At 37.9% G+C, this 24,471-nt stretch overlaps 1 protein-coding gene across 3 annotated transcripts in view; it reads right to left on the reverse strand.

Annotated features, from left to right (window-relative positions):
- Positions 1-24,471, reverse strand: part of LAMP2 (lysosomal associated membrane protein 2) — a 42,804-nt gene that overhangs the window by 6,092 nt on the left and 12,241 nt on the right. For 2 of the 3 annotated variants that reach the window (XM_015128101.3, XM_015128102.3), the window contains exons 2-8: positions 23,529-23,647; positions 22,230-22,443; positions 16,389-16,547; positions 15,243-15,427; positions 14,021-14,143; positions 10,329-10,392; positions 9,427-9,591 (exon numbers count right to left, since the gene is read on the reverse strand). In XM_015128101.3, coding sequence (XP_014983587.1) covers positions 9,427-9,591; positions 10,329-10,392; positions 14,021-14,143; positions 15,243-15,427; positions 16,389-16,547; positions 22,230-22,443; positions 23,529-23,647 — 1,029 coding nt within the window. 3 annotated transcript variants of the gene reach the window in all.

Consider the following 24,471-nt stretch of genomic DNA (forward strand, 5'->3'; position numbering starts at 1 on the left):
AGGTCACAAAGGTCCTATATGCTCTTAGGTAGTTTGGCCTTATCCTGATGAAAAAAAAAAATTTCAGCAGCAGGATATTAAGCAGGATTTCATTTCAGAAGTTATGGCAGATGGAGGTAGTAAGGTAGGGGGCATGTCTATCACTAGAGTCCAGGTAACCAATAATATTGTCCTGAGCTGGATTAATGAAGTGCAGAAGAAAAGCAGAAGGTACAGACTGGAGATCAAATTAGAAGGCAAAATTGGCCAAATGGATGTAGGGGATGTAGGAGGAGGAGATAATAGAATGGTTTCCAATTCCACACTTGACTGATTATGTAGATGCTGGTGCTAGTCTATAAAAGAGGAAGAATATATGCATTTCAGTTTTTTGTAGTTATATGGAACAGGGGGCGAAAAGGATACGTGGAAGAGAGAGATGCTCAGTTTTGGATATGTGAGTTTAAGATACCCGTGTCCTTAGCTGAGCACGGTGGCTTACACCTACAGTCCTAGCTACTTGGGAAGCTGAGATGGGAGAATTGTTTGAGCCCAGGAGTTTAAGACCAGCCTGGGCAACATATCGAGAACCCATCTCAAAAAAAAAAAAAAAAAAAAAAAAAAAAAAAGACTATGTCGTAACCAAGTGGCTATATGAACCTAAGTGGTAGTTAAAACACGGGGCAAGAACATTTCTCAGTAAGGGGAAGTAGAATAAAAAGAGGACCAGAGACAAAAACCCTTGGGAACACCAATACCTGTGGAATAGACAATGGGGTAGGAAAAAGATGTAAAAGGGCAGGTAGAAAATGGCACCAGAGAAGCCAAGGATGGAAAGTTTCAATTAGGGTGGAAAGACAGCAAATAATATTAGAGAGCTTTGAAACATGTCCATTGCCTCTAGCAATATGAAGGGTGGGAGATATGAGTAGAATTGCTGCAGGTTTAAGAGGGAATGGGAAGGGATTGGTTAGGACATCAAGAACTTGGGCAGGGTAACGAATACAATACTCATTTTGAGAAGTTTAGAATGATTAAGACAGGACAAAAGGGAGGTAATTAGAAGGGGGACATAGGGATAAGAAAGGATAGCTTCAGGTTAGAAGAACTTAAATAGGATGAGGGAAAGAGCCACTAGCAATCGACAGAAGATGCTTTGGTACAAGTTCTCCTACAAGGCAAGAGAAATGAGATTCTAAAAGCATAAGACATAAGAACTCAATACATAACAATCTGGGGTCACTCAGTAATGTGAAAAGAGATATAAATGGGCCTTGATGACATAACTGTTTGCCTCAGTTTAACCAGGAAAAGAAAACCTACTCTGAGACTGGAGAGGAGGAAGGAATGATACAGATGGATACACTTGCAGGAAGGATGTTAACTGCTACTTCTATTTCCCATTTCCTGTGTCTTGTTGCCCTAGTTCTCTGCCTAGCTTGTAGTCTATTAGGGACTGATAAATCAGATAACTAAGCTTATTAGAATTGTATCAAAGATAGGACAAATAGGCTGCATGGCAATTCTGATTGTGCTTGCATTCAAGAAATGTGCCAAGCTTTCCATCCACCCCCTACTAGCCTCTGGGGCAATAACTAGGAACAAAATGCAACCCTGGAGTTTATGAACTTTTCTGACATTGACTTTGGCTGCCAGTTCAATTATTTTTTTTACTTGCTTCTTGGTTCTGTTAAGAATCCAGATAGCTGAGGTTGCTAGATGTGACCTGTGAATAGATGGTGTTAAGAGTCCCCAGTTAGCACCTCCCCTACAATTTCCCAAATTACCACCCAGCCCATAAACTATTAGGTGACATGTACCATAAAGTATTATGCCGTGGGTTTAATATAACTTGGTTTTTAAAAGATTCATTAGTAGATTAATTTCTTATTCTGGCAACAGACTCATAGTTCTCTTTCCCAAATTGGGTATTTGACCTAGTACTGAAACGACTTTCATAAATACTGCCAATAAGGCTTTCATGTAAGACAAATATTCCCAGAGTAGCTCAAAAAGGCAATTCCGCTAATACAAAGATCTTTCTAGATACTGTCACTTACTTAAAATGCTCTCAATTAGTATGTGAAATATTAATTTATAATAACTATTGATTGTATGAATTCAACCTTTAAAAATTCTTTAGTTAATGGAAAAAATTTTGGTAAAACAGTAACTTTAATGGGATCACATTCTGAAGAAAAGAAAATCTCATCCTATAAGTCATTTTGACCTGATCTACTTGCCTAATGTATACTTAACACTATATTGAAAATGCTTCTGGGGAAAAGAAAAGTGTATTTGCAGAAGAATTTAATAGCCACAGAAGCAATACAGATTTTTAAAGTTTAAAAAGTTCCATGGCCACTAAAATTTCAATAAGAAGTTTCATGTAGATTAAAAATGCTGTTAATCTTCAATTTTCTACCAGTTCAGACATTTTTCAAATACAATTTTCAACACAAGAACTGGAAAGCTGAGGTATACAACAAAAACTAATACAATTTCTCTTAAAAACCAATTGAGGCCAGGCACAGTGGCTCACGCCTATAATCCCAGCACTTCAGGAGGCCGAGGCAGGCGGATCACTTGAGGTCAGGAATTCGAGACCAGCCTAGCCAACATGGCAAAACCCCATCTCTACTAAAAAAAATACAAAAGGTAGCCAGGTATGGTGGCACTTGTCTGTAATCCCAGCTATTTGGGAGGCTGAGGCACAAGAATTGCTTGAACCTGGGAGGCGGAGGTTGCAGTGAGCTAAGATCGCACCACTACACACACTCCAGCCAGGGCAATAGAGCGAGACTCCATCTCAAACAAAACAAAACAAAACAAACAAAAAAACAATTGAATCAAAACTTCTTTTTGGAAGAATCAACATTAAGAAGCACATTCTTAGGTGACATCTTATTTGTTATGTACATTTTATATCTATAATCAAACTGTGTTAAGTAAATCACATGCATCTGAAAAGATTCGTGAAGCTACTCAGTATCATTCATGAAAATGTATACCAGTTTCAAGGACAAGAAATGGTAATTATTAACGCAGAAAGTTAGCTACCAGGGTAAAAGAAAAGGAGACGGGTGGAAGATGAGCCCAAGACAAGTTAACATTATCTATCTAAATAAACAGATGAAATACTATAATCTTAAAAATGTCCGAGTCTTATAAGAATTCCTACTGAAAGACTGCAGGAAACTTAAGCGGTACATTTTACACGGAACTTATAGTATGTTCTTGATACGTAACAAGTAGCTTCCTATCAGATTCCTTCTAAAATACTAAGATGTATGAAATACTAAGATGCATTCCTCTGAAATTCAAATTATCATTCAAAGAAATGAGTAGCAGGATTTTAAAGTCCCCACCCACTGGATGAAGAAATTGAGACACTAGAAGTTAAACAACTTGGCCAAAGACAATGGTAGTTAACTGCAGAGTTTGCAGCCGTGATGACTAACTGGCGTTCACATGGCTTAACTGGGTAATTCAGAGAAAAGTTACCACCTATATTGCTAAGTTTTCTTATGTGATATAGTAAGGTGACTAGGAAACTATTCGTATATGGAAACTGGAAGGCTCAAGTATTTTAGGGTGATCTAAGTAAGAGAGAGACTGGACACAATCCTACGTTGGTTCAGATCAATAGCTCAATATGTATGGCTGCAATGTAAAGCTACTATGTAGAGATATTAAATATCAACCTCAACTTAGGAATTGAGAAAAATGTACAGAGAGATACTCTGAAGCTTTTATGATGAAATAACTATTCTAGATCACTGGTTCCCTAACTGACTATGCATCAGGTTCAGCAGGGGAGCTTACACACACACACGCACACGCACGCACACACACACACACACTCTCTCTCTCTCTCTCCTCATTAGACCTACTACGTTAAATCCTCTAGGGATGGAGCCTGGAATCTATTTTTATATTTTATAAAACGCTTCCCAAGTGAATTTTATTCTGTAGCCTGCCTACCATCAGTTGAGGCTTATGTATGGGACCATTCATCCAGATAGTAATATACAGACAGAACATCAGAACATTTTGCAAATAATTTAGTTCTACTTCTAAACATTTCCAAAGTTTTTCCATTTGAAAGAAATTGCCATTATGTAGCATACAAAATCTTGACTTTAACCAACGGGAAAAAATGTGAGCAAATTGCCTTAAGAAATAAAAGAATCTTTATTGTTTTAGAAGCAACTTTGAGTAAACAGACAGGCAAATATCTAAAGATACCATACATCAACTAGTGGTTTAAACATTTGAGGAAGAAAACATGGAAAGTATTTACATGGACCAGTTTCTTTACACAAATGCTAAAACATGAAAAACACCCAAAACCAAATAGAGGGTTACCATCAAGGTATGAATCCAGTAATACAAATAAAACTACAAAAGGTACAAAGAACACGTAGCTATAGGAAATAATAGTGTAAATAGCAGTGTATAAACTGGCCCGTGTAAAATACAAAAATATTCACTGAAGTCAGGTTTTCTATAAAACAGTGTTTATTAGAGGTATTTTACTATGAATCAGGCATATAATCTGAATGTAGAAACTTTTAGAAATATTAACAGCATTCAGTCAGTGCCACACACTTGTGCTTCCAACTATTTTTTTAAAGCTGCTTTGTTTTGACTCATGTGAAATAGTTAAGGCCTACATTCTTATACGCATTATCCATCTTATGAGATTAACAATTTTACACTAAAACGCAGTTTAAATAAAATATGATTTTGAAAAATCACATCTATATTTAATCTTTAAGAAGTGTTTTAAGCTGGTAATGCAGCTCGCTGTAGCTCTAAGACAGGGGTTAGTCAGGAATCTGATCTTGAGCCACAGAGGTTTTCAGGCTAAATAAAGGGCAAATTTAAGTGACAGAAAATATTTGTAATTCCAATATAACTCAGTTATATTGTTATAAAAATACACATGCTAGCATGCAACTGCCTATATATGTGTGCATATATATATATATATATATATATATATATATATATATATGTCTGTGTGTGTGTATTGATCCATTCAATATCAATACTTTGGAACCCAAACATTTTCTCATTTTCTAGTGAATGGGAGGCACATAATTTCCCCACCAAAAAAAAACAAAAAACAAAAAACCAAAAGAACCTTCCATATATGGCTGCATATTAACAATTTTAATATTTGCTCTGCCATTCCAACACACACCAAAGAAGTTCTCCCAGAAGCAGCAAGAAATATTTGATGTGTTAATTATCAAGCTGATGTATTTTGCTTTCTCCTATAAACATTAGGTGGTGCACGGTAATTTGACAATTGGTGCATCTCTCAGAGCACAAAACTGAACACAAAGCACATGAATTAATAATGATTCTACCATAACGAATAATAACAATGAAAGTTTTGATTAGCACAGAACCATTTAAATGTGAAAGCCAAATTAGTACTGTTGTAGCAATCAATGCAAGCTGGAAACAAAGAACAACTTTTTAATGGATTAAGAGAAGACCAAGACTTTTGGGTTAGATGCAAGGTTTTTTTTGTTTGTTTGTTTTTGTTTTTTCGCCTTTTTTTTTGAGACGGAGTTTTGCTTTTGTTGCCCAGGCTGAAGCGCAATGGTGCGATCTCAGCTCACCTCAACCTCTGCCTCCCGGGTTCAAGCAATTCTCCTGCCTCAGCCTTCCGAGTAGCTGGGATTACAGGCACCTGCCACAACGCCCAGCTATTTTTTGTATTTTTAACAGAGACGAGGTTTCACCATGTTGGCCAGGCTGGTCTCAAACTCCTAGCCTCAAGTGATCCACCCGCCTCGGCCTCCCAAAGTGCTGGGATTACAGGCATGAGCTGCCACGCCCAGCCTAGATGCAAGTTATTTTATAAGTGTAAGTGCACTTCGTTATCTAGGTTCTAGGACACACTGGCATTTCTTAAGAAAAAGAAAATAATAAAATACATCACTACCAACAAGAAATATTGGAAGGCTAAAGAGAAATCTGCATTAATTTTAGTATTGCATACAGAGGCCAATTTATGAGCACAAAGTACTAATGCCCTCAATTGGCACTGGCAAGCAATTATCTCTAAAGCACCTAAAAAATGGATTGAAATGCCCTGTTGGAATAGTCTTGTATCTTGCAATTTAAAAGATTGAAATATCCAGTTTTTTAAAAAAAGGATTAAACAATAAGATTAATACCTACTCTAAATTTTAAAAAGCTTTTGTATCTTTTGTCATTGCAGCCACATAAATACAAATATATTCAAAAAGCATTAGAAAAGCATTTATTGCTAAGAACATCATAATACCAGCCCCTGTTCAAATCTACCAGTATATCTCTCATAGGTCAAATATGCAGCAATGCCAAAGTAGCTAAGTTAACCTGCAAACAAAAATCACAAAAAAAAGAGCAAAAGGAGCAAGTACAAATCCACTGTAGAACATGTTGTTCCAACTCAACTACATGCAGGGAAAAAAAAAATCTTTTTCAAAAATTGTTTTTTCTAAACTGTGTATTTTTAGTCTAAATGTCTAAAATGAAAACACTGAAATACTAATTCAAGACAGTAAAACAGAACCTATAATTCAGTGATTTTGCACATCTTTTGCTGTAAAAATAAGTTTTAAATTGCTTGGTTGGAGAAACCAAAGTCAGGCAACTAATTTGTAGTTGATAGTTTTTTGTTTAAGTTTGAAATCCCCCACACCACCCATTCTAAAGAGCCGGACTGCAACTAAATATACCTTAAATTGACCAGTATTGCATGTTGGAACTTGTACTTGCTTTTTTCTTTTGTAACAGAGATCACGTATTGATTAGTGTTACAGAGTCTGATATCCAGCATAACTTTTTCTTCTGCCAATTACGTAAGCAATCACTATAACGATAATCAAGCCTGAAAGACCAGCACCAACTATAATTGGGATTAGAATGGTGTCATCATCCAGCGAACACTCTTGGGCTGTAGGTGAGAAAAAGTGTGTAACAAATAATGAGTATAATCACAAAAGAATGTCCTAAAGTAAAAGATGTTGATTTAAAAGTCAGAAATGTTCTTACAAGATCAACTTCAAGTAACTAAGACAGGTATATTTTTATGATAAAGCTATAGAAAATGGAGAACTGTTCTAGAATTAAAATTCTAAGACTTTGTTCTTTCATTTGTTTACGTGTATATATGTAGATATTCATATATATGAATACATGCATATTCATTTACATCTATAAACACAGCTCATATCATAATATATATATCATGATAATATATAATGCACACATTACACATGATATATAATGAACACATTATATACATGATATATATAATGCACACATTATATACATGATATATAATGCAATTATATACATGATATATAATGCACACATTATATATATGATATATATGTTTGCATATACATATATACACACGTATATGTTTGTTTATATTCCAAGTCCTTTCCAAAATAGGAGTATTACTTTATCACAAATTAAGGGAGCTAATCTAGCCCACTTTTACATAGCCAGATTAGCCGCTCAGTGGTAGCATGAATGTCTTTTGGGAAAGTAGAAACAGGATCAGGAAGGTATCATGTGATGAGAATAGCCAGGCTGGCTCTGGAGTCCCTTTAGAGTCAGGGGTCAGCAAGCTGTAGCCCATGGGCCAAATCTGGTCCAAGAGCTAAAAAGGGCTTTTACATTTTTAAATGGTTGAAAAAAATATTTTGTGACTCATGAGAACATATAAAATTCAAATTCCAGTGTCCATAAATAAGGTTTTATTGGAACCCAGCCCATCATCTGTTTATGTGTTGCTGTTTTCGTACTACAATAGCAGAGTTGAATAGTTGTGACAGAGACCATATGGCCCCAAAGCCTAAAACACTTACTGTTTGGAACTTTAAAGTTTGCAGATCATGACTTAGAACATACAATTTTAGTGGCTGCAAAGTCAAGAAACTGGGACCTCTTACTAATTTGAGTGTGCTTACTGCATTTCTTATCTGGTCAGGGTTGGCAGCCTAAAGGGGCTATTTTTTTCTATTTCTAGAAAGTGGTCTGATCCAGTAAAATCCAATCAACACTCTTCTGCCTTATTGCAATTCTATTTCTTTCCCTTACAGTCAAATATTACCTATGTGTTGTATTTATAGGTACCCACAGCCAAGAACCTAGTTCCACGAATAGATTATACATTCAATATCAGTATTAAATGTTGTATATCTCTTTGGGTGATATTTTTAATTCTACATACATAAAAACCAAAGTTTCAAAGTGAGAGAAAGAGCATAGCTCATCTCTATTACAGTTGACTAGATAAACCGTCTTGAAGTGATGATACTAATACTGCAAATGATTTTAAACTGTAAACACAAATCTGATCTTAAAATTAGGGGAGTAATGAAGGGGAGCCAAATAAAAAGTCCAAAAATAAAGCTAGTAAAGGATCAAAATAATTGAAGTGCATAAGCAAAACAGGCAAAAGGGAAAATGAATACTTGAAAATATTTTTAAAGTGTAACTAACGTCTTTAACCACAAGAATGGTAGGGTGGAGAGCCCAATTTATTGTGGCCTAACCAAGTCAGACTAGGTATTCAACACCACTGCAAAAGCAGTCGACTGGCTCACAGTATATTCGCTTCTAAACACAGCTTCCACATTTCCTTCCAAACCATAGAATTAATGGTTGAAAAGTATGTGGATGACTGGAATAGCTCTGCTCAACAGAGTTGTGATCCACAAACCCCCAATTTTAGGTAATGGGCTTAAAAGGACAAGTCAATTAAGGAATTTTACGTGCTTTTTTTCTTCATGCAAATTTTAATCTTATAATGCCAAATATGTCTTTCATATTCGTATGAACACATTATAATGAACCCATCAAACAAGGGTTTCATTAAAAATCTAATAAATACTACCATTAGCCCTGAGTGATCTTCAAAAAGCCTCATTCACACTGGCACATGCTTTGAAAACTCTCCAGATCGTTTTGGCTTGTAAAAACATAGTTCATGATATTTGAGGTTTTGCTACCACTCTTTTATCTTTTGTCTTAACAAAATCAGACCAAACTGCTTTCATTCAGGTATGAAAATGTTTCCAGTGAGAAGACGGCCTCAGGAAGCAGATGCAACATGCTCAAAGCTGCCGCTCCCAAGTGCCATCTTCTCTACAAACTAAAACCCATACCTCAAATAAAGCTCACTTAAAGCTTCTATCAGTTTTTAGCTTTAAGAACTTTTTTGCCAATGATTTTAAGTTCACAAAAACATCTCGGTTGAGCAAAATGATGAGCCAAATATAGAGGCGTACAATTTGCTCAAGGCTATGAGACCTCTGATGAATTCATATTCCTCTATTTCAACGTTTAAATGTCTGTGATTCAAAGGAAAAGCCACCTATCAGTCAACATAAGAACATAAATTATTAATGAAGTTTGCTTGATTCTTACCTGTAGAATACTTTCCTTGTGTCACATTGAAAGGCTGAACCCTTAGATCAAAGGTATTTATCTGAAATGCTCCAGACACTGAAACAGTCTGCTCTTTGTTGCACATATAAGAACTTCCCAGGGGGGCATCCCAGTAGCTGAGATTGTTATTTGCAATGCTGAAAACTTCAAAGAAAAGAAACAGGTTAGTAACTTCTTATCCTATCAACATCAAAAATGGGAAAGTTGGCCAGGCACAGTGGCTCACGCCTGTAATTCCAGCACTTTGGGAAGCCAAGGTGGCAGATCACGTGAGTCCAGGAGATCAAGACCAGCCTGGGAAACATGGCGAAACCCTGTCTCTACAAAAAATACAAAAAACCAAAAAAAAAAAAAAGAAAAAAAATTAACTGGGCATGATGGTGCACAGCTGTAGTCCCAGCTACTTGGGAGGCTAAGGTGGGTGGTTGGCTTGAACCTGGGATTGAGCTGTGGTCACGCCCCTGCAGTCTAGCCTGGGCACAGAGTGAGACCCTGTCTCAAAAAAAAGAAAAAAAAAAAAAAAAAAAGGAACAGTCCTCAGGGTTTTTCAGTGAAGCATGGGAGCCTGGGGGACAAGATCAACCCACAAAAAGCAATTCTTACAATCACTAGGTTCCCTTACCTTTCTATAGATGTTTCTATAGTCTAAAAATCAGTTACATCCTTAATTATTATCTACCATACTTTGAAAAGATGGGATACAGAAAAAGACAGAACATCATAGTTCTAAGTTACTGATTTTAAGGTATGATCAAGGCACACTTTTTACATAGCATCTTCTGTTTCATTAAATAAGGCGCAATTTGGTAATAAGACCACTGTAATTTCTAATCCTTCAGGGTAACCCACAGTCTTTTTCCCCAGGCCAATGCTTCGCTTACCGGAGCCATTAACCAAATACATGCTGACGTTCACTTCCTTCAGATAAAATCGGTTTTCATTTTTCTGTTTGAAAAAGAGCTTCCAGTTAATCAACATATCACAGCTGTCTACAGATAACAGATACAGCTAATATCCACAGAAGAAAAGCAATCTAACACTATTACACAGAAGAAGAAACCATGCTGTAGAACAAACTGTAAGTAAGTAAAAGAGAACTCATAATCTGACAGAAACCCCTTTCCTCTGTATATTCTTTCTAACTTTTGGAGCACAGGTGTAGTCATGTGACACTTGTAGTCTTCAGACACTTGAAGATTTATGGCCTCAATTTTATTCCTCCCGTCACTTGCTGAGACCTCACCACCTCCAGCCTGGATCATAGCAGCCTCTTAAGTGGGCTCCCTGCCTTTCAGCCCCTCCAGCCCTAATCTTTCCTTTTTACTGTTATTATCTTTCTGAAGTACTCATCTGATCAGCCAGTCATTCTAATAATTTCAGAGTGTGAGTACGGCAGGAGCTACCAAAATGAACCACACTTCGATCCCGTCTTCACCCTGTTAGCAATATGCCAGGGAAGGCAAGGTAAACACATAAATAACCATATTACAAAAAAGAAAGTAAGAAGTCATGAAAATAGGAGAGAAATCACTTCCAACTAAGGGAGGAGAAAAAGTAATGCCAGCTTAGTGATGGGGCATTTTGAACCGGGCAGGATTCTCTTAGGAAACAAGCAGGAAAAGGGGTATTCGAGAGAGCAACAGCATAAATAACAGTAGTTAGAAAATAAGCATAATCTCAAATTTTTATGCTAGCATTTGAGCACTTACTAAGTGCCCAGCACTGTTCTTAAAACTTTACATATGATGCTTCCCTGAGTAATTACAACACTCCTATGCAATAGGTGCTGTTATCATCCCCATTTTGGGAATAATCGAAGCACAGACATGTTAGGTAACTTCCGCCAAACCTACATGGTTAGTAGTCAGTGAGTTGGGATTTAAATTCAAAAAGTATGGCTGCAGAGTCTATGTAATTATTATTACTATGTTCTCTTACCTCACAAGAAGTGCATAGAGGACAGGGTGAGGGAAGCACCCTGAAGGAACTGAAGGAAACATAAGGTTCATAAAGAGGGAGTGAAGGCTGAAAATGCAGGCTGCATTGCATGGGAGAAAAGAGGGCTTGAACTACCCAGCCATGGACTTTAGATGTTACTTTGTTGGCAAAAGAGAAACACTGTGAGGTGGGCAGATCACAAGGTCAGGAGATTGAGACCATCCTGGCTAACATGGTGAAACCCCATCTCTATTAAAAATACAAAAAAATCAGCCAGGCGTGGTGGCAGGTGCCTGTAGTCCCAGCTATTCGGGAAGCTGAGGCAGGACAATCACTTGAATCCAGGAGGCGGAGGTTGCAGTGAGCCAAGATCTTGCCACTGCATTCCAGCCTGGGCAACAGAGCGAGAGTCCGGGGAGGGGAGGGATGGGGAGGGGAAGAAAGAGAGAAACATTGATGGAGAGATGTACTTTAGGAAGGTTACGTTGATGTAGAACATTAGAGAAGGTGAGGAAGAGGAGCAATCAGGCAGGAGCTGTTTGAATGGTCCAGGCAAGAGGTAATGTGGACTGGACCCAGAGCAAAGGCAATGGGGATTAAAAGCTAGGGGACAGACTTGAGAGAAATTTCAGGAGGAAGCATACAGGAGGACTTCACACCTTCATCACATCCCTCCTCAACTTAGGCTACATCTTGGCTTGGCATTCAAGACTCCACAATTTGTCCCAACGACTTTTCCATACTTTCACTAAACATATAACACTCCTCATTCTCCCAGCTGGTCTTGATTATGCCCTTTATCCAGGGATAACCTGTACTTTCCCACTTACTCTCCTTATCTCCCTATATACAAATCTGACCCATCCTCAAAGGCCCAGCTCAAATGCCATCTCTGCCATTAAACCTTCCTGACTCTCCTCTATCCAGAATTAACCTCTCCCTCCTCCATTCTCCTGCAGCACTTTGTACTATTCTCTGGTCTGGCACTCATCCCATTTCATATACACCTTCCACAGTACTCTACTGCCCACAGAATCGAGTTCAAAAGCCTTGTCATGGCATGTAGGCCTTTCACAAAAATGGTAATTATTTGTAGATTTCTCCCATTACGACTAAACTGTGGGCACTTTAAGAATACTGGCTTTCTTCCTCATAACCCACCAAAGCAGCCTGCACATAACGCACTCAAGTTCTATAAATTCTCCTAAGGAGCATCTATCATGACAGGGTTGAAGGCAATAATGGGTCCCACTGAACTCTGGGGACATTGCATGTATCTCTGATTTTTCAGAGTGCCTGTAGCATGATTAAAATGTCACTATTTTGGATTACATTTTAAAATAGCCTGCTGGGTAACTTAAATATTGTAGTTCTTAAATACTAAACATTGCCATATAAGAGTCAAGAGAAATCACGTTCCTTTTAGGAGTCTACCACAGCTAGAAAGATCAAACTCAATCACTTGAAAGGGAATAAACCCAAAATACTACTTTCCTCGTTCTTATTGACCACAGCCCCTATGAGGTAACTTTAAAAGAGAATGTGCCTGAGGCTTGCTTTTACCATAATGGAGAGGACAAGTTTAATTAGACATTTTCAATAGTAATTCACCGGTCACATGGTACTTAACAGAGGAATTATTTGAATGCTGGAAAAAGGAAGATTTTCGTAAACCTTTCCAAAATGTAAGCATTTAATGTAATCCTCAATTACTCGGCATATATTCTAAAGAGAAAAATGTGCTTTAGATTCAAAATACCAAGTTCACATATGAAATAACAACATACCTACTTTCTATATATCAGATGTTGAGATTATTTCCCCATCCCCAAACACAGTAATCTGATTTAAAAGCAGAATTGGTTTTTATCTAATTATACAATATTTTTAGTTTGAGAATAGTTGGTGGTTCAACATTTTCCCTCACTTATAGCTATCTTCTATTCCACCAGTCTCATTTGCCACAACATGTTCACACATACATCCCCTCAAAGAAATTATGGGAATAATAATTGCTTCTGAGAAGGTGGAAATAAAGGTCCCCAATGATTAATTTATGCTAGCAAGAAGTAGAACAGGTATGTTTAACCCAAAACCTTCTGTTTAGGTTTCAGCTCTTGATCAACAACAAAAACCTGAATGCTGCCATTATAAATTGTCCTGATTTAATGAATTCATATACACACTTACAAAGAGCTTTGTACATAGTACTCAATAGATGTTACCTATTTTTATTACTGACACTATTACAAATAATATAGCCTCCAAATGGCTTAAAATAGTATCATAGAAAAACATGAGCATCACCTAACTAATAACAGAGAAAAAATTATCATGGAAATTACTTATATATGGATAGATTAGACAATTGTGTTTTTTTGATGTGGGTTAATTCTTGCTCCTACCCTAGAGTCTGTATAATGGCAAAATGGCCACTCTTGGTGAACATTAATGCAAGAGTCCAGTCCACAGATCATTGCACAGACTCTGAGGGATGAATGGACTACACTTTATAATTGAGTACTGTAGAACTGGAAAATAAAGCTAAATATCCCCCTCTGCTCATGCAATTATTTAGACTTTCAGATGTGTTTCTAAGAGAATGAACCTAACTTTAGAAAAATCTGTTACTCACCACAGCAAAGACAAAGTCAAGATACTTAATGGTGCTGCTATTCAGCCTAAGTAGAGCAGTGTGAGAACGGCAGCTGCCTGTGGAGTGAGTTGTATTGGGGTTGATGTTAATAACTGAAGCAACCTTCAAGAGAAGAAAAAAGGGAAAAGGTACAGGTTAGCTATAAAAGTGGCCAGCAAAGCCTTATATGCTACCAAAACCAACTGCAGCGTAGAACAAAAAATCTTTTGTCTGGATACTTAAATTCATGGTGTCTTAACTTTCAAACAAAGTTGGCGTGGGTCCTCAAGCTATGACTCAGATGACTTAAAAAAACAAGAGGAAAGCTTCTACAGTAATGAGCCAAATGAAAACACACATTTTTATGGAGCACAAGAGCCATCTGTCTCGCTTGTTTAAGTCACAGGATCCTGGAAATCGGATTTGTTCCTTGGCACTCCCTCCCTCTATAGCCTCAGTGGAACATTGCAACTAGAAGTGCCATCATGTACTTGAGCACATCTACACTATCCGAGTCATCAAATAGCTGGAGAGACGGATAGCTGTGCCATTCCTGTACGCCAACCTACACTGCATTTCAGATCAAAGTGTGAAGAAGTTATATTTTAAACTGACCGAAATAAAGGCCAATTGTTTGTACTCTGATCCACTGATGGCAAATAGAATCTAAACCCCAAAGAGTACTTTAAACTGCTAGGTTTTCTGCCGGCCAACACAACACCTGAAAGTGACATTAACACTTCATGGCTATAGTAAATCCTAACTAATCAAAGTTCAACAAGCCAACATAAAATCTCCATTTAAAACTTAATCAGGCCAGGTGTGGTAGCTCATGCCTGTAATTCCAGCACTTTGGGAGGCCGAGGCGGGTGGATCACTTAAGGTCAAGAGTTCAAGACCAGCCTGGCCAGCATGGTAAAACCCCATCTCTACTAAAAATACAAAAAAATTAGTTTTGCGTGGCACTGCACGCCTGTAATCCCAGCTACTCAGGAGGCTGAGACAGGAGAATCGCTTAAACCCTGGAGGTGGAGGTTGCAGTGAGCCAAGATCATGCCACTGCACTCCAGCCTGGGCGACAGGGCGAGACTCTGTCTCAAAAAAACAAAACAAAACAAAACAAAAAACTGAACCATTCTACTACCTTTGGGCTGAAGGTAGGATATGGAATATTTGAAATGAAATACAAAAAGGATGTATTAATAAAAATAGACACCTATACCTTATCCTGAGTGATGTTCAGCTGCAGCCCCATGGTAGCCAGCAGACAAGTTTCATTGCCATTATTAACGGAATAGGTTCCAGCTTCTGGCTTTTCCTTTGGAGTAGGTGTTGTAGTAGGAGATGGCACAGTGGTGTGTATGGTGGGTGCCACTGTTGAAGTTTTGTCTTCATCACACAGGAACTCTAAAACAAGCAAAAAGGGACAAAAGAAACCAAAGTGGACATTTTCTTAATTCATAAGGCCAGGGAAAACCAAAAAAATTTCTCATAATAGAAGTCCAAAAGGGTTATATTAGGGGAAGAGAATATCTTGTTAGTATATGTGAAACTAAATTAGGCAGAGGTTCTTAAACTGCTGCTTCATATACAGACTATCTATATGAGTTATGACACAGCAGACAAACTCAGGACACATCCATATGCTTTATCAGCTCACACATGGCCACATACTCATCTTTTTCAGACCCTTAAATCTTTTTATTCCCAAAGAACTTTGCCTGCCTGATATGAAATTCAGAGATTTAAGTCTTAAATTTTTTGGTTCTTTATTCCCACATACAACCACCATAAGGAAGGATACTGTTTACCAGAAAAAAGCTTAGAAATCATCAAAGGACTTAAATACAAATGAACCATTTATTTGCATTAGCCCTATGGTAAATCATAGGCATTTCAACCTCTTCTTAGGAAGTGTCAGTAGTTTTCCAGCACTGGTGAATGAGAAATTATTACCTTTCCATAAAGCTATATAAAAATTACAAAATCAACTTTAAAAATTCAAGATTAGAACATGCATCTGATTTCTAAGCTTTGGTCTTGGAACTGCTAAAAAAAAAAAAAAAAAGCTGATAATCAAGCTATCCGAGGAGCTGTTCAAAAAATGATTAGGTTTTATCAGCTGAGAACAGTATAGCTAGTGTCTTTTTAAAGACTATTCCACAACTTGTACATCAAAAACTTTAAATTGTAAGTTCCACAATAATACGAATTGCTATTATTTACAAAAACTTTATAGCCTAGTAGAAGCTATGAATAAACCTTAATACATAAATGCTTTCAGATAATGACTTCAATGAAGGCTACCTGGTATACTCTACTCTTAAATTAGGATCCAAGTAGAGAAATATATACTTTAAGTACTCACCATTTGTGCTCACTGTGCCATTTTGGACAAAAGCTTGTACAAGAACATCCCAATAGTTCTGGACAACATCATTCTTTTCCAAAGTTGATAAACTATTGCATCTAAAAAGGTCATTCAATGGAATTTTGATGGCCAAAAGTTCATCGACAGTAATAATTCCTATAAAACAAGATTAACAATGGCTATTTCCAAGAAGGTAGGAGAAAAATGATAATGTAAATATATTTGTATAGGCTTTCTTCTTCTCTCTGCCTGCCCTACCCCAGGCCTAAAGTGACAAAGGGTATAGCATGCTCAAGGGCATGACCAGTTCACTGTGGATAAGGAGTAAGGGGGAAGAAGAAATGGGGGTTAGGGGCTGGGCACGGTGGGCATGGTGAAACCTTGTCTCTACTAAAAAGACAATAATTAGCTGGGCGTGGTGGCAGGCACCTGTAATCCCAGTTACTTGGGAGGCTAAGGCAGGAGAATCACTTGAACCCAGGAGGTGGAGGTTGCAGTGAGCCGAGATCGCCCATTGCACTACAGCCTGGATGACAAGAGCAGAACTCTGTCTCAAGACAAAAAAGAAAAAAAAAAAAAAAAGAAAAAAGAAAAAAAAGAAAAATAAATGGGGGTTGAGAAGGAAAGACAAGTTGCAAGTAATGATACTTTGAAGCATCTTCTATGACCTAAGGCCAGTTTGGGCTTTTCTTTTTAGCAGTGGAGGGCTAGCTTCCGTTTTTAAAGCAGGAAATGACACATACATAATTTATTTTAAGGAAGATAGCAAATTTGTAGGGGATAGGCATGGGGGAAAACTTTTCAGGGAAGCCACTTAAGAGGGAAACCAGAGGGTGATGGTCTGGTTAAGGTGAAGGGTAAGGGAGGGTTGCCTAAACTAAGATGGTGTGGGGCAGCAGAAAGAGAGCAAAGAAGCCAAACTGAAAACACTTATCTATGGTAGAATCAACAGGACTTAGTGACTGTAACTAAGGAAGCAAGAGAGATGGATTAATCATGGATTTGTATAGTAAATCCTTATTTTCGTTTTACTAGTCCCAAGTAAGTTATATTAACTCCAATGAGCTTATAGAACCTCTTCCTGGATTAAATTTAAAGATGATTCAATTTCAGGGAATCTTCAGAATATGAAAGCAGTAAGTTACAGCCATTTCGTATAGTTTTTATTAGCCTGCATATAGTGAAACTTCAAAAGATGATGGTCACCTAAGTGGTTTGGCTTCTTTTGGAGAAGTAGCAAGAAAGGAAAAGTATCCAAGGTCCTTAATATATGCCACCTTCTGTGCCTCTCCATCATGTATCAAGCAGCCATATAATGCTGCCTTGGCACCCCCTAACGGCCATAGGAATTAAAAAAAAAACAAAAACAACAACAAACAAACAAACAAAAAACAATGAACTAGAACATTTTTCCCAGAATTGCTTCTCACCATTAACAAAAATGAATAGATACGTGAACTGGCTGTATATAGACCGACTTCAAAAACAAATGAGTGAAAAGACAACTTGCAGACATATTGGAGTTATACTATGAATAGCTTTTTTAAATTATGTATTGTTTATGAACATGTACTTATGTAGTGAAAAACAAACATAAAGACAGGAAGGTTATACCCCAAATTCGTGAAAGTGTTTGCCTCTTAGCAGGCAAGGAGGAAAATGGGTCTGGGGAGTGAAGACAAAGGAAATATAAACTGTATCGTCAACGTTTTATCTTTTTAATCAAACAGTGACACAGACATTAAAAAAACAGCATTTATGAATTCTGGATAATGGGTACATATGGGTCTGCTATATTATTCTCTGTATACATATATAATCTTTATATATATAGAGTATTTGTGTATATATATGTAGGGCCTTTTAAGAAACCCTTATTATATATGTAACTTATATATATAATTTTTTTTTTGAGATGGAGTCTTGCTCTGTTGCCCAGGCCGGAGTGCAGTGGCATGATCTGAGCTCACTGCAACCTCCACCTCCTAGGTTCAACCGATGCCTCAACCTCCCAAGTAGCTGGAATTACAGGCACACGCCACCACGCCCAGCTAATTTTCGTATTTTTAGTAGAGATGTGGTTTCGCCATGTTGGTCTCGAACTTCTGACCTCAGGTGATCTGCCTGCCTCGGCCTCCCAAAGTGCTGGGATTACAGGCATGAGCCAGCAACACACCTGGCAAGTACATTTCTATATTTTAATCATGAAAAAATTTTTAAAAAGAATAAAGCAACTTCAATGTTACTTCAATTATCAGATGCCTAAAAATAAATTAGTGGTTTTTTATTGTTATTTTTTGAGACAGAGTGTCACTATGTTGCCCAGGCTGGTCTCACACTCCTGAGCTCAAGCGATCTGCCTGGCCTTCCTAAGTGTTGGGATTACAGGCATGAGTCACTGCACCTGGCCTAAATTAGTATTTTTGGGGGGAGGAGTAGGGGACAGGGTCTCCCTCTGTCGCCTAGGCTGGAGTGCAGTAGCACAATCTTGGCTCACCACAACCTCCGCCTCCTGGGTTCGAGCAATTCTCCTGCCTTAGCTTCCCAAGTAGCTGGGACAGGCACGCGCCACTACCACCTGGCTAATTTTTGTATTTTTAGTAGAGACAGGGTTTCACCATATTGGCCAGGCTGGTCTCGATCTCCTGACCTCAAATGACCCATAAGCCTCAGCCTCCTAAAGTGCTAGGATTATAGGTGTGAGCCACCACGCCCGGCCATAAATTAGTATTCTTGAAACACTGAACTATATCAAAAACAATTATCAATAGTCCATTTCAGGAAGCCATTTAGCATTCCCAATAGTTTCAAATATTATTACACAGAAGGTAGTAATTTAAAAAGTAATCCTCCCTTTGTTTTAAATAAAGGGGGAAAGAGAGAAGTGTTAACATTTCAGGGTCCATAGTTTTTCTATCCAAATATGTCAGATTAAACACCTCCTCCTAATAACTGCTAACAACTGCTGCCCCCATAGTCCAGGCATTTATTACATCAGCCCTTGATTACTATAACAGCTTCTTAAGCCGGAATATCTGCCTGCAGTCTCCTCACTTCTCAACCAATCCTGCAGAATATTCTTTATAAGCTACTGTCTCTGCTTTTGTTATATCATTTTCCTGCTTTAAAAACCTAAAATGATTCCCCAGTGCCTACCCCCTGAAGCTAAATGTCTTTCCTTGGCTTCCAAGGTCCCTATAATTTAGGCCCACTGCATTTAACCAACTTTATTTTCCTTCTGCTACACACAGCCTCTGATTTAATCAGGCAGCTCTCCAATTACTGCCGCATATGCTATGCTTCCCCCTGCTGGAAACATCCTGCTCAAAATCCTCCACTTATTCAAATTCTACCATCAGCTGAGTTTCAGCTCAGGTCCTACTTCTCTACCAAGCTTTCTCACTACTCTAACACACACTAAGCCTTCCTTTATCACTCCTCCTAATCAGGACCACTTGTGGGAACACTTTTAAATCAGCCAGTCTTTTTTTTTTTTTTTTTTTTTTTTTGTAGAGACGAAGTCTTACTATGTTGCCCAGGCTGGTCTTGAACTCCCTGGCTCAAGTGAACAGTCTGCCTCGGCCTCCCAAAGTAGTGGGATTACAGGCATGAGCCACCATGCTCGACCTAAATCAGGCACTCTTAACCACAGGGATCTACATATGGGTTCAGGGACTATGTTCCATATGCAAAGTTTACTGTGTACTTTTTCTTTTTTCAGAGGGAGTCTAAAGTTTTCCTCACACTGTCAGAAGAGATTTATGAACCCTCTACTCCCTCAAACAAAAACGCAAACAACAACAACAACAAAATCAGACTGAGCTCAATGTTTTCCAATTTTTCCATGTCACTCAGGAATAGCATTTAGCTTTGTCTCCCCAGCTCATTCTTAGGCTACTTGAAAGTGAGGGGCAAATCTTATACTAGCTCTGAAAGGTAAAACAGGGTACAAAGATAAACTAATAAGATAGGCAATAACCATTTGCTTTAGTTATACTCTCAAACTAAGAGATTAGTGAAAAGAACACTAGGATTTGATCTCCAAGTCTCATTCTGCAATACCTCCCAAGTTTTACATGAGCTTATTTACTTTGGTTCTTTCAAATATGATCTTTTGATATCCATAAGTCCAAATGAGTTATTAATCCCCAGGTCTAGGCAACTAAAGCCCATCTACCTGTGTTTCTGGGGTCAAAATGAAACACTATCTGTGTGAAGAGCTAAGCTACTACAAATACCACATTAACTCAGTCTCAACGGGCAGGGGGAGAAAGAAGAGAATTACATCCCTAACAAAATTAAAATCTCGACCAGGTACAGTGGCTCACGCCTGTAATCCAGCACTTTGGGAGGCTGAGGTGGGTGGATCATGAGGTCAGGATTTCGAGACCATCCTGGCCAATATGGCAAAACCCCCTTTCTACTAAAAAAGATTAGCCGGGTGTGGTGGCACACACCTGTAATCCCAGTTACTCAGGAGGCTGAGGCAGGAAAATTGCTTGAGGCAGAGGTTGCAGTGGGCTGAGATCAGACCACTGCACTCCAGCCTGGGTGACAGAGTGAGATTCCAGCTCAAAAAAATAAAATAAAACCTCTACACTCTATATCTTCAAAATATTTTAACATGCATTTCAGTTCTGGGAATTACTAGAATGGCCTAATTGCCGATGCCTTCCCAAGTTCATTTTGACCTGAAATTGTCTTAAAATAACAGCAAATGTTGACTTTAGTCTCCCCTTATCCAGTTTTTGCTTTCCCTGGTTTCAGTTACCCATGGTCAATTGAGCTCTGAAAATATTCAGTGGAGAATTCCAAAAGTAATCAATTCATGTTTTAAAATGTACGCCGTTCTGAGTAGCATGATGAAATCTCTTGCTGTCCCACTCTGCCCAACCAGGAACATGAATCATGCCTTTATCCAGTATATCAACATTGTCTACACTATCCATCCATTTAGTCACTTAGTAGCCATCTTGGTTATCAGATCAAAAAAACATAGCATTTCCTGTATAGGGTTCCGTACTAACTGCAGTTTTAGGAATCTACTGGAGGTCTTAGAATGATACCCCCTGAGTGTAATGAGGGACTACTATACCTTTTACTAATCATCATTTGCTTTTCAATCAAAATCCAACCTAAAGGATAAAAAGATTTGAACAAGAGGCATTTCTCCTCATCTCAAGTTACTTAACTTGTACACATTTAAAATAGCTATTAGTAGCCAGGTGCAGTGGTGCATGCCTGTAGTCCCAGCTATTCAGGAGGCTGTGAGGCATGAGGATCGTTTGAACCCAGGAGTTCGAAACCAGCCTAGGCAACATAGTGAGACTCCCCATCTTGAAAATAAAGTAGCTATTAGTAAAGCATTTTCTCATTCATCAAACCTTTGTTTCGTGCCCACTACTGAATGAAATCAATAAGAGTTAAGTATACAACTTCTGCAGGTCAACAGACTGCTTCAAGCACCAGCTCACCCACTTACTAGATTGTGAGATGTTTGGAAGTCATTTAATCTTATCAAGTCTCATTTCCTTTACCTGTAAAAATGAAACAACATCTACTTGCCAAGGTTGCTGTTAAGAATTAAGTGAGATGCTGCAGGTGACACACTTAGGGTAATACCTGGTATACAGTAAGTCACTCAAGCAATGACAGCAAATATCATCAGTGTGTTGGATGGCGGCATATGTGCTACGCATGGGGTCGGTGGGAGGGGTATAAAGACATGAAGTTTCCATGCTAGTTAGGAAGACAGACATTCATAACAATTTTTAAATTGTTTACATTATCATTAATAAAAAGCAAGAGAACATAACACACATCCATTCTTAAGGTTACCTTTATCTTCAGCATCAGGAAATGTTGTGTTATCACCAGTGTTGTAGGAAAATGAGATGCTGTCAATTGAATAAGTAGATGCCGCCTTGCTAAAATTCGCAATCCAGGAAAAGCCAGGTCCAAACTGCACTGCTATTTTGGGACCATTCTGATCATCCCCACAAATGCTTCCATTATATGTCACAGTGCCACGGTCTGAAATGGTTACAGTTTTCTAAAAGAAATAGAAATTTGGGGGTGAGAAACAAACAGGGAGCAAGTAGCACCAACCATTTATGCAGGGCATGCCACTTCAGCCTAAATCATACATTCTCCGTGGCCAGGTTGCCCTTTGCCTGGTTTGCTGTGTAAACCAGTCCCTGATTCTTCAGCTACATACCACTCCTCTGGATAAATTCATGTATGTCTAAAAAGAAAAGGAAAACTGGCTTGAGCTGCTGTTCTTAAACTGATTTTTTAAAAAAATTAGGTTGTAACTAGTCATGACCTTAACAAAAAGAAAATAAGAAGGCAAAGGGATTAAGAGGAGACACCAAAAAGGGGGAGATTTTAGTGTTAGGTTGGTGCAAAAGTAATTGCAGTTTGTGCCAAAAAGAATCGCTTACTTAGGTTGGTGCAAAAGTAATTGTGGTTTGTTCCTTTAATGGCAATTACTTTTGTACCAACCTAAGTAAGCATTTTTTTTTTTTTTTGAGCTAGAGTCTCGCTCTGTTGCCCAGGCTGGAGTGCAGTAGCACAACCATCGCTCACTGCAGACTCAACTTCCTGGGCTCAAGCGATCTTCCCCCCTCGACCTGGCAAGTGGCTGGAGCTACATGTATATGCCACCATGCCTGGCTAATTTTTAAATTTTTTTCTAGGTAGAGATGAGGTCTCACTATGTTGCCAAGGCTGGGCTCAAGCAATCCTCCTGCTTTGGCCTTCCAAAATGCTGGGATCACAGGCATGAGACACCACGCCCAGAAGGGAAGCTATTTTTTAAAAGGGCAAGCTTTGGTGCTAGTACATTTTAAACACTTTACAGAAATAGTTAGACCTGAACACCATATAGTCATCTTCAGATCATTTGCCCTTAATCAAGTCCTGCAAAAACTCCCAAGAACCAATGAATCAGAAGAAATATTCATTCTAACACTAAACAGAATAACTTCCGAGTGTATATGCTTAAAAAAACTCCCAGAGTTTAAGCATTAAGTCAGTCAATGTGGAATTTCATTTGTATACATGTATCTAAAGGATTAAAAAAGTCAATTAAATTCCTACTATAAAACTCAAAGAAAAATTAAAATATATACTTACATAAGTTTTATTTGTAGTTTCATAGCGTACTGTGAAATTCATCTGCCATTTTGCATAAAGGCAAGTGGCTTTTCCTGAATCTGTCAAATTAAGTTCCAATGCGTAAGACTGCACAGCTCCTGGATTTATTTTAAAAAATAAGATTTTAAAATTGTACTACAAAAATACATATAAATTAAAAACAAGCTCTATCCACCACTGAAGTTCAACCAGCTCTAAAATGAAACAAAAGTATATCTCTGTATACACATACATATATGTCAGCAGTCAGCAGGATACTATATATATACACATACATATATACACACATATATATACATGCAGTCAGCAGGATACTATATATATACCCATACATATATATGTATACGCATACATATGTATATATATGTATGTGTATATATATAGAGAGTATCCTGCTGACTGTTTTTCTTTGTATTTTTAACAGAATCCTATTGATAAAAAGTTGGCATTATCCCTTACCAAAAGAATGGTTACTAGACCTAGGATGCTTAGGTAATGGCTCAGACTGGTGACATTTATTTGCCTTTTGCCTTCAAATAATCATTTCCACATGCATTTATACCTTACTAGTTTTGTTTTAGGCTATTACAGTTTGCCTGTTAGGACTTGTGATTTTTGAGGTAAATGAGGTAAGAGAAAGCCTGGTAGGGGTGTAAAACTCCTCTCAAACCAGCTGGTGAAACATTGTCTGCAAAAATAATGATAGATTCTATCATCTTGTTGCTTTAAATCCTGCTGCAAGCTACATAACCTATGACACATGGATGTCTTCTCAAACGATTTTATTCTGATGTGATCAGATATTCTTTCCGAGTATCATGTAACCAAGGAAGCAGAGTTGCAAAGGGCTGTTAAATCCGTAAGAAAAACATGAATTCTTATAAATGCAAAGTTTATCACTTTGTTTCACTTTAAAATCTAA

Source organism: Macaca mulatta, chromosome X (genome assembly GCF_049350105.2).
Source record: "Macaca mulatta isolate MMU2019108-1 chromosome X, T2T-MMU8v2.0, whole genome shotgun sequence".
Taxonomy (NCBI): Eukaryota; Metazoa; Chordata; class Mammalia; order Primates; family Cercopithecidae; genus Macaca; species Macaca mulatta.